The 11927-nt window shown below is 44.2% G+C and overlaps 1 protein-coding gene across 8 annotated transcripts in view; it reads right to left on the bottom strand.

The window, feature by feature from the left end:
* The window catches only part of LOC306924190 (focal adhesion kinase 1-like), a 108051-nt gene that overhangs the window by 81052 nt on the left and 15072 nt on the right, over positions 1-11927 (bottom strand). For 6 of the 8 annotated variants that reach the window (XM_079502593.1, XM_079502595.1, XM_079502598.1 and 3 more), the window contains 5 exons: positions 9992-10015; positions 5724-5821; positions 5014-5098; positions 3861-3961; positions 2447-2562 (listed from right to left, as the gene is read on the bottom strand). In XM_079502593.1, coding sequence (XP_079358719.1) covers positions 2447-2562; positions 3861-3961; positions 5014-5098; positions 5724-5821; positions 9992-10015 — 424 coding nt within the window. The remainder of the gene's footprint in view (positions 1-2446; positions 2563-3860; positions 3962-5013; positions 5099-5723; positions 5822-9991; positions 10016-11927) is intronic. The other 2 variants (XM_079502594.1, XM_079502599.1) reach the window with 1 other exon arrangement.

The raw sequence follows: 11927 nt of genomic DNA, 5'->3' as shown, positions 1-11927 counted from the left end.
AAAACTCAATGGACAAAATAAGATATGGGTGGGAGACGCAAACAATGGTGTAAAAGCACTAGTCTAATATGAAACTTGAACAAACATGAACATGGAATAAGCCCCTGAACACGAGAAAGACACAGAGAACACACACACACAGAGTCAGGGAATTGTACTTGTCACTATCGGCAAGAAATAAAAACTGTCAAATAGAAGAGCTGAGACATGAACTAACAAGCAGATGGACATCTCTAATCTCCGACGGGAGATAGACCATCGGCGTCAAAAGAACAACAACGTTCTCAAATAATATTACGGAGATCTTAAACACACAACTTGAGCTACCTGAAGGAACCCAGCTCCAAATGTTCAAGTCTCCACCCTTCTCCCTTCCCTCCATTCGCTCCCGCACAAAACACTAAACAAAACACTAATGTCTGCCTACAAAGCAACCAACGTATGGCACTATAAACTATAAATGCACTAAGTCTCTGTGTGTGTGTGTACATATGTCTACGTACGTCTGTCTGTAATCCACGTAATTTGAGAAACGTTCGCCCCACCGACTTCAAATTCGACACATGCGTTCCACACCCCCACAGGGAGTGCAGTGCCCGATGTCGAGTCGGTCGGACCCACGGTTATCCAGAACCGCCCCAAAAAGGCCCCTGCCCAGTGTCCATATATGGAGCTGGCCTGTTCTGACATCATTCTGACGCATATACTCCATATTTGGGCATGCCTGACAAAGAAGTTGAAAGAACTCCATATAATATGGCATAAATGGGACACAGACATAATATCTGGGTGGGGCATGCATTTCCAACTTGCATCATTCCAAGTAGGCCAGTGCCCATCGGGCACCGCTCTAGTATCTTTAATGCCTGATTGTCACAGTGGATGTTTTTAACTCATATCTTTGCTTGTGGGGGGGGTGGGGGGGTCCCCTGGAACAACACATTTTCAGATAGGGGGTCCGCGGCCAAATGCAGATAATTCTGGGGGTCCTTGGCATGAAAAAGGTTGAGCACCACTGATACAGAAACATGTCAGTTTTTCAGAAAACATGACTAAGGACACGAGAGCAACAAATCTAAGGAAGCATTTTCTTTCCCATGGAATCCATTGTTTCCATCATGTTGGAGCAGCGCGCCGCTGTTACAGTTACCTGTGTACGAATCGTTTGCTCTCCAGGTAGGCCAGCGCCGTGCTCAGCTGGTACGAGTACAGGATGAGAGAGGACAGTTACCTGTGTACGAATCGTTTGCTCTCCAGGTAGGCCAGCGCCGTGCTCAGCTGGTACGAGTACAGGATGAGAGAGGACAGTTACCTGTGTACGAATCGTTTGCTCTCCAGGTAGGCCAGCGCCGTGCTCAGCTGGTACGAGTACAGGATGAGAGAGGACAGTTACCTGTGTACGAATCGTTTGCTCTCCAGGTAGGCCAGCGCCGTGCTCAGCTGGTACGAGTACAGGATGAGAGAGGACAGTTACCTGTGTACGAATCGTTTGCTCTCCAGGTAGGCCAGCGCGGTGCTCAGCTGGTACGAGTACAGGATGAGAGAGGACAGTTACCTGTGTACGAATCGTTTGCTCTCCAGGTAGGCCAGCTCGGTGCTCAGCTGGTACGAGTACAGGATGAGAGAGGACAGTTACCTGTGTACGAATCGTTTGCTCTCCAGGTAGGCCAGCGCCGTGCTCAGCTGGTACGAGTACAGGATGAGAGAGGACAGTTACCTGTGTACGAATCGTTTGCTCTCCAGGTAGGCCAGCGCCGTGCTCAGCTGGTACGAGTACAGGATGAGAGAGGACAGTTACCTGTGTACGAATCGTTTGCTCTCCAGGTAGGCCAGCTCGGTGCTCAGCTGGTACGAGTACAGGATGAGAGAGGACAGTTACCTGTGTACGAATCGTTTGCTCTCCAGGTAGGCCAGCGCGGTGCTCAGCTGGTACGAGTACAGGATGAGAGAGGACAGTTACCTGTGTACGAATCGTTTGCTCTCCAGGTAGGCCAGCGCCGTGCTCAGCTGGTACGAGTACCGGATGAGAGAGGACAGTTACCTGTGTACGAATCGTTTGCTCTCCAGGTAGGCCAGCGCCGTGCTCAGCTGGTACGAGTACCGGATGAGAGAGGACAGTTACCTGTGTACGAATCGTTTGCTCTCCAGGTAGGCCAGCGCCGTGCTCAGCTGGTACGAGTACAGGATGAGAGAGGACAGTTACCTGTGTACGAATCGTTTGCTCTCCAGGTAGGCCAGCGCCGTGCTCAGCTGGTACGAGTACAGGATGAGAGAGGACAGTTACCTGTGTACGAATCGTTTGCTCTCCAGGTAGGCCAGCTCGGTGCTCAGCTGGTACGAGTACAGGATGAGAGAGGACAGTTACCTGTGTACGAATCGTTTGCTCTCCAGGTAGGCCAGCGCGGTGCTCAGCTGGTACGAGTACAGGATGAGAGAGGACAGTTACCTGTGTACGAATCGTTTGCTCTCCAGGTAGGCCAGCGCGGTGCTCAGCTGGTACGAGTACAGGATGAGAGAGGACAGTTCCAGGCTGTACTTCCTCACCTGCAGGAAGGAACGCAGCTGTGGACGAGGAGAGAGAGAGACGTCACACTCTGAGACGGGTACAGGTAGCATTGATTATCGTTACTTGATTATTAGAATAGAGCTTGACATGAACAAAACAACATTATTAGAATAGAGCTTGACATGAACAACACAACATATTTGTAAGCTAAAACATATCACATAGACTCCCTTTAATACATTTAGGCCTGACCTCGAAATTTAAAAGAAATTCTTCTAAATCCTCCAGTTTTCTGAAATAAATATTTTCACGATTTTTCAAAAATAGCAGACCTACAAGCTATTGAAATTTGATAATTTAGCTATTGAAAAATAGCAGATCTACAAGCTCGTAGCATGCCACTCGGTGGCGCGCTATGAGCTTGTAGATCTGCTATTTTTCAATAGCTAAAGTATAACATAATGCTTAGTTAAAACACCAAAAGGGGTTCCCGTCCAGAATGGGTTAATCATACAGATTAACACCTAGAACGCCCGGGGGTATTTTGGACAGAGCGCCCAGCGATTTACAGCAGCGGAGCACATTTTAGCGACGCACCAGGCGCTATCCCGGATGTAGCTGAAGTAGCTAGATGTAGCCAAAACACCCCAGAGGCGATCGACAACAACGGGAGGTATGATTAATTCTAACGCGACTAGCGACGGGACCGCGATGGGCCGGTCTAAAACATAATCTTTGCTTAGAATTGGACGGATTGATTTAGATCAAGAGTTATTCACGTTCAAGATTTTCGATCTGATCGGCTAAAATGGGGGGGGGGCACACATTTTCGATGACGTCCCAACCGGAAATAACATCGAATATTGTGCAACAGACGCTCCCAGCCTGTGTTTTGATATCAATAAATCTCCGTCCTTTTATTAACCCATTCTGGGCGGGAACCCCTTTTGGTGTTTTAAGCATTATGTTATACTTTAGCTATTGAAAAATAGCAGATCTACAAGCTCATAGCGCTCTACGAGCTTGTAGGTCTGCTATTTTTGAAAAATCGTGAAAATGTGGCACAAATCTTTGAATATATATTCTTTCAGAGAGAACATTTTTAACTCAAATCTTTGCTTCTGAGGGGTTCCTGGAATAACATATTTTCAGATGGGGGTCAGGATTTAGAAGAATTTTTTTCAAATTTTGACGGTTAATCTCCGTCCTGAGCGCTGGGCTTTACTATTTGATAGGACGGAGAACTCCGTTCTTGCCGCTCGGGGTGTTAATCAAGGTAATGAATACTGAAAATAAGCCTTAGTTGCAGCCCTGGTGGAGGGAGGGAGGGAGGGAGAGTTACAGTAAAAACTACCTCTCCCAGAGTGCACAGCTCCATGATGATCCACACAGGGTTCTCTGTGATGACGCCCATCAGCTTCACTATGTGAGGGTGGTCGAACTGACGCATGGTCACTGTACGCACACACACACACACACACACACACACACACACACACACACAGACACGCCCACACACACACGCCCACACACGCCCACACGCCCACACACACACACACACACACACACACACACACACACACACACACACACACACACACAGTCAGTTACCAAAAAAAGACACCTTATAACTAACTGAAGTTATGGTTATATGTTCTGTTCCACTGAGCTTATAATGACCAGCACTTAATAATTCATATACCATGGTAGAAGTTGTTATGCATACTCGTAAGGCTTTATAACTCTCGTTATGAATGTTATATGCAATATAAGTGCAGTATAATGCATTATGAATGCAATTATGATGGCATTATTACATGGCTTGGTTGAATGCTTGATTCGGATTGGTCAATCGCTTAATTCAGCGGTGAGTTATCTCATCAAACCCTCTGAGCACCAGCTGCGCCCCGCTTGATTTACTGTTTCCAACATGACATGCCATGTAAACACACACACACACACACTAGCGACACACAATGTCATTTACAGCTAAACATTGCTCTCAAAAATGTTTTTGAAAACATTTGAGCGAGAAATAGACGAAGCAGGACCCGAAAATGGATTCTATTTGATCAACTCACTAGCCAGATATTATTCTTTACTTATACAACCGACCTTTAGGTTAAGTGTTACCATGCAATACCCTTTCAACCTGGCGGGCCTGTTTTGGGCACGGCATTATAGGTGAACAAACATTCACAAAGACTTTCAAAGAAACTTGAAAATGAGGCTCGTAGATCTTCTCTATTTTTTGAAATAGACTGCAATATGTATTTATTGTATGTATTTAGCCACACTCAGATTGCATTATTTGCTTATTGTGGAAGCCAATGTGGAAGCTGTTATGTCGCGTGAAAAAACTTTAAGTCTTACGTTTTATTGTGCATTTTGGTGCCAATTCAAACTAGATGTTTAGATTAGATTTTTCCTTATTGTGTGGTTGTTGCTAGAGATCAACATAATGTTTCTGTGATGGATCTAATTAGTAGAAGTGAGCCAGGACTTACAGGCTTCCTGGAGGAACTTCTCCCGGACGCTGTCTGAGGTAGAGTTCTTGCAGGTCTTGACGGCCACGGACAGAGCTGGATTCTCCTGAACAAACAAACAGCAATATTTATTGTGTGTGTGTGTGTGTGTGTGTGTGTGTGTGTGTGTGGTGGTGGGGGGGGGGGGGTCATTCTCTAAACCCCTAGAAACATTAACCCATTTTGACCTGAGATCAGATTCTAAAAATGTCTTCTACATTCTGACAGTTTTCTGAAAAAGCTATGTTTCTATGTCAGTCGTTCTTCGATTTTTCAAAAATAGCAGACCTACAAGCTCGTAGCGCGCCACTCGCTATGAGCTTGTAGATCTGATATTTTTCAATAGCTAAAGCATAACATAATGCCCAAACTAGGTTAATACACAATATCTACTGAGCATCAGCTGGCCCAATAAGGAGAGTTAGAAAATGAAAGAAACAAATTGAAAGAGGCTTTTATATCAAAATGAAACTGATGGGAAATACTGTATATATTCACAGAGGACAAATCCCAGACATAAAAACATTTATCTCTGGAACTTTACACAGGAACTTTACCTCTGCGCCAACCGAGAGCCCCCAAATAAATTTGTTCACGTGAGATAGCATCAGAAATGCAGTTATTAAAATCACAATGTCACCTCTCTTTGTGTGTGTGTGCGTGCGTGTGTGTGGCGTGCGTGGCGTGCGTACCGGGCTGATGTAGACTCCTTGGTGGACATCTCCAAATTGGCCTTCTCCGATGCAGCGACCCAACTCAATGCGATCTCTCTGGATCTCATAGTCCCGTGCTGGACACACGGACACACACACAGAAAACAAAGAGTATAGGCCTTAAGGTCCAACACATCCATATTGTTCGTGGTCATATAGTGATCGTGGCCTGTTATTTAACCGAGCTTGTCAGAGTGTTTCTCCTCCTGTGTGGAGCCATTAGAAGTAGGGATGGAGCTCTTATCGATCCTGCTTATTGAGCCAGGCTTAAGGCTTTTATCGAGCCCACTATTGAGCGTTTTCTAATGTCTCGTGGAAAGACGTGAGACGACAATTTATTTTTATTTTGAAAAAAAGGCTGAAAAAAAAAAAAATACATGTTTGTGCCAGCGTGGGTGATTTGAATTATTTATTTCATTGCCTCTTGTCTTGATTGTTTTTTTTTGTATTCATATTTTTTTATCCCACGATTTTGTAACCCATTTTTCACCCCTGTGTCAATTATCTAATGTGATCCTGGGCTCTACACACCCTCCGCCAACCTAGTCCCCATATATGGGGGACATGGGGAGAGCAACGGACTTGAACTCATGCTTCCTTCATGCCTGAGTGTCCAAGTTGCTCCTTTACACCTGACAGGGGGGGAGTTTCCCTGGTTGGACGTAGCACGTGGAAGGAACACGTTATTCCAACCAGTTCCTTTCCCCTCCATCAGGCGCCCCGGCTGGCCAGGGGGAGGCAGTTTAGAGACCAGGATTACTGCATGTTTTTTGTGAGGGTACCTACCCTTGTCTTGATTGTTTAAACATGACGTCACGGGCCGTCATGCTCGATAACAGGCTCGATAAGCCCAAAGCGTATTGATACGGGGCACTCGATGAATTTGTTATCGAGTTTTTGTAATGGGCTCAGGGGTTTCCAGCTCCATCCCTAATTATAACATGTGTACAACACTTTAATTAATCAACCGCACAACTGTGTTCCACGCCACTGAAGCGTTATTCATAGTCTAATATTTTCGGAGGTGAGGTGACCAGTGACCACCGAACTACAACATGACGTCACTGAAGCCGCAGTGAAGAGCAAAACCACTGCTCTCCCCAGCCCTTCTCTCTGTTTTTACTCACCACCGCTCCACGTTATTACAGCTCACCACCGAAAATCCAGACTATGAATAGGCCTTGCGGGAGCTATGCATAGAGAGTACTCTGACTAGCTTGGTGAAAAACCGGCAGTGTTTAATGTCAACGGCATGCAATGACACAACAGCCTCTGCAAAACACAGCCGGGTTCATGCCATGGGGGCTTAGAGTATATATGAATAGAGACGGCACCCGGAGGAAACCCTGAGGCGCAATGGACATAGTGGCCGAATTTGGTATTGCAGCGCTGGGCCAAGAACATGAACGCGCTGGTCCGTTGACTATCATTGCGCACGTTCATGATGACACGTGAACGCGGTTTCAGTGCAATGGCAGCGCGTTCATGTCAATCCCAGAATGCACTCTGTTCCTAACCAGAAGGAGGAGTGAAATCGCCTCATGCGCTTCTGAGCAACTTAATGCAAGTGGATGGAAGGAGAACTCGGGTGCCGTCTCTATTCATATATACTCTAAGCATGGGGGACACATGGGGAACACAACGGGTCCAGATAGAACACTGGATGAATGTGGTATAACTACAAAAAAAGTCAAAATCCAAACACTATATGGACACAGTTGGGAATGCAGTGCATCTTAACCACTTAAACCCTCTGCACTTTGCCACGGGGGTCGGCTCTGCATTTTGGTCTGCTCCGTTTTCCCTCTACACCAAATCTACAACCTCGAGAGCTTGTCGACGGGCTCTATGCACAGTACACACACGCCATTTTGGAAAGAACTTGGGGCTCCTTCACCTATAGAGCGTCGCAGTCCCGCCCCCTTTCATGACGACGCCAGGCCCAGGAAATGAATCACAATGCATTTTTCCCATAGACATTTCAAAAAAGTATTTATTTAAAGACCTTTTAAGCGTCGTACGAAGCGAACTCGAGTCGTGACAAATCATGACAACACACACAATATGTTGGACCAAACAAATAATTACATAGAAGAAAAACAACAAAAAAAGGGTTGTAACCTGCCGTTTTTTTCTACTTTCTAATTCTTTGTTTGGCCCAAAATGTTTTGTTTGTTGTCATGATTTGTCACGACACGAGTTTAAACAAACGTCTTTAAATAAATACTTCTGAAATGTCTATGAGGAAAATGAACGGAGAATCATTTCCTGGGCCCTGGTAGGGGGCGGGACTGCGACGCTCTATACTGCATCAGTGATGCGGTATACTGATGAAGGCTCTGTTCCATTCTGGTCAACAGAGTCAGGGTGCTGATTTGATATTGTGCGTGTTGGCTCACTGGAAACACCTCTGCTACACCAGTGGGTCTCAGAGTGTCCTTGAGTACGTGGGTTCCAAAATGAATGGCCCCCGTACGGGCGTGTAACTCACATTCATTGTGTCCATTTGGTTCCATTTGTACACTCTCAGAGTTATGGGGGTCTTTGAATTTTTTTTAAAAAGTTTGAGAACCACTGTACATGGAACAGAGTCTTAACCCATTTTGGGGGCGGGAACCCCTTTTGGTGTTAGCATTATGTTATGCTTTAGCTATTGAAAAATAGCAGATCTACAAGCTCATAGCGCGCCACCGAGTGGCGCGCTATGAACTAGTAGGTCTGCTATTTTTGAAACCACTGACATAGAAACATGGGTATTTCAGAATTTAGAATAGAAGACTTATTTTTATTTTTTTGACGTCAGGCCTAAATGGGTTAATTAGCATAATCGGTAACACCTGTGAAGGAAGTAGGGAAGGGGCCCGGAAGCAGAGTGTATAGTATTAGTGACACGCTTTGATCTCGCCGCAAAGCGGGCGCCTTATGGGCTGTAGTTCCAAACATTGCTCCTATGGCTGGAACTATCCCATCGAGATAGAATGCAGCACTTCCGCATTCCATTGTTACAATGGGAGTCAGCGCGATAGTGTCGCCACTCTCTTACTATATTACTCTGCCCGGAAGTTAGGAACAGTCATTCTGTGTGCATAGAGAGCCTATTGGCTAATTTGGGCAAAAGGTTTGCTAGGGTTTAAGTGGTTATCTGAGGTTGTGCTGTTAGGATAACAGCCCGTGGACTGACATGAAGGGTCCATGGTTGTGCAGGACTAGTATCATTGTGCCTCTTTGGGTTCAGAACAAATTCAGAATGATCCACTTTTCCACGTTTCTCGTTCCACTGAGGAAAACTTGAATCGTTTCGGGAATAGTTTATAGTACCTAATTTACAATCATCGATGTCATCGTCAGTCACATTCTGTCCAAGACGTCAATACACTACTCTCTTCAGAATACATTGTCTTTCTTACATTATTTCTTTGTATCATGATCTATTCTATTCTAGAAGATTCTGTTCTAGATCAAATGGTAGTGGACTTTACCGAAGCAGCACACCCACTCTATTCACAGTAAGAAGCCGTTTAGACAGTTTAGACATCTGTGGAGGATCGCGTTCTTTAACCACTTAACCACCAGAATGTTCTAAATCATTTAAAAAATAGCAGATCGACATGTTTAGCTACCCATCATGACATGTCCAAAAGTGGGACACCAGGGTTAGAGTGGTTAAGTTAGTAGTAGTAGTAAGTAAGTAATTTTATTGTAACTGTATTAATATAAGTAAAGGCTTATGGGGATCAGATTTTTTTTTATATGATCTTGGTTTAAAAAAGTTACAATATTTTGATTTAACCGGCCCTTACATTAGTTGGGCCTTGGGTGTTTTCATATGTTCTCATTTCGCCCCGTTTGAAAAAAGTGTGGACACCCGCCACCTGTATAAAGCGGTATATCTATTTGAAGACTGTACAATATGTTAAAACCTGTGGTGTCAGAAATAACAGTGAATAAGAAAAATTACAAAAAAATAGCAAATAATATATAATAATAATCTTTGACTGATAATTTGTTCTGAACTGACAACGAACCACACAATTCATTAAAACTACAGAGATAGAGATACAGAAAGGGAGAGAGGGTCAGACAGGGGACAGAGGAAATAATACGTAATTCTACTTTCACAGTGTATATATATATAGCAAGCAAACAGAAAGTAACAACCAAATCAAACCAAAACGACCACGAAAACCAACGTGTCATCACAATCAAATCATGAGTGGGAGGTGCAGGGTCACTCCCAGGGCCGTTACCTTGGTCTAGTCCACCATAGTATTCTGTCAGAGCGGGTTATAGAGTTAGTCACATAGATACCATGTTACTGCAGTGTAGACAGATCAGTTACCTTGGTCTAAGGCCACCATAGTATTCTGTCAGAGTTAGTCACATTGATACCATGTTACTGCAGTGTAGACAGATCAGTTACCTTGGTCTATAAGTCCACCATAGTATTCTGTCAGAGTTAGTCACATTGATACCATGTTACTGCAGTGTAGACAGATCAGTTACCTTGGTCTATAAGTCCACCATAGTATTCTGTCAGAGTTAGTCACATTGATACCATGTTACTGCAGTGTAGACAGATCAGTTACCTTGGTCTAGTCCACCATAGTATTCTGTCAGAGCGGGTTATAGAGTTAGTCACATTGATACCATGTTACTGCAGTGTAGACAGATCAGTTACCTTGGTCTATAGTCCACCATAGTATTCTGTCAGAGTTAGTCACATTGATACCATGTTACTGTAGTGTAGACAGATCAGTTACCTTGGTCTAAGGCCACCATAGTATTCTGTCAGAGTTAGTCACATTGATACCAGAGCCACAGAGTAAGACAGAGTTACGACAACTCCGTTCCACTTCATGGGGCCACAGGCTCTTCTACATAGACTTCTATTGAAAAGGGACAAGGTTTACGGAATGCACTGGAGTCTATGGGCAGCCTGGTCACATGAACCACGTTGACCGGGCTGTTTTTCTGCCCCTTCAATGTCGTAATTCTGTCTTTACTCTATGGCTCTGATTGATACCGTGTTGTTGTTAGACAGATCAGTTACAGAACTCCCAGCAGGAGGTCTTTAGTGTGATTATGACACCGACTGTGAAGATATTTGAGTGACAGTGTGATGTGATCGCACACACACACACACACACACACACACACACACACACACACACACACACACACACACACACACACACACACACACACAGTATATAATGTAATATTTCGTGAATTGTGATATGACAAGGACGTAGCCTACTATAGCATGACCAAAGTACCAGGATTATCGTAACCTGGAATATATTTTATTACGGTTAGTATAATAATTATGGACTCCCGTGGTTCTTTCTGAATTCAGATGTAGTGAAGTTGTCAGGAATATTACAGACAACACAATGCTTAATTAACCACTTTTTATCACGGCGTCCCTATTTGGGGCATGTTATTAAAGGAAAAACACAACAAAAAGTCTCCAAAGTCAAAAGAACTTTTCCGGTAACACTTTATATTCAGGTCGCCTTTATAATGCATTATAAGCTCATTTATAATGCATTATAATGTGCTTATAAGGCATCATAACACTCGTTATAAATGTTTGTAATCATGTATAACAACTTATAACCACGTTTATAACATATTATAAGTGCTGGTCATAATGCATTATAATGCATTATAAATGCGCTATAATGCATTATAAAGACGACCTTAATATAAAGTGTTACCGAACTTCCCCCAAAATGTCAAAATGTTCAAAAATAGCACAATTAGAAGCTAACATGTCGCAATGTGACATTGTGAGCTTATATGTAGATTGGCTATTTTCGCTCTTGGTCACGAAGGCATCTCCGTGTCCTGCCCATGCTCGCCGTGACAATTAGCATGCTTGCTCGTGCTACTTTTCTCATAACAATAATTGCACAAGAGGTTGTGGTTTGAAATCATAACGTCGTGATTTATGATGTACAACACCATCGCTATGGCAACCATGAGTAGCAGGCTGGCGCTTTGCGGTGGCTTCTAGGGTCTGAGCCGTCTAGAAGAGGGTCAAGTGTGCGCGCACGTTTCTAGGGGGGAGGGGGGGGGGGACATTTGCCAAAAATAGTCGATCTTGCAACGTGATTAGAGCTTGTAGATCGGCTATTTTTGGCAATGTGATCTGGTGTACTCTAGTGCAGGCGTAGCCTC

Source organism: Electrona antarctica (assembly GCF_951216825.1).
Source record: "Electrona antarctica genome assembly, chromosome: 6".
Classification (NCBI taxonomy): Eukaryota; Metazoa; Chordata; class Actinopteri; order Myctophiformes; family Myctophidae; genus Electrona; species Electrona antarctica.
Note: the sequence above shows the minus strand (reverse complement) of the source record. Positions and strands in the feature narration are given on the sequence as shown.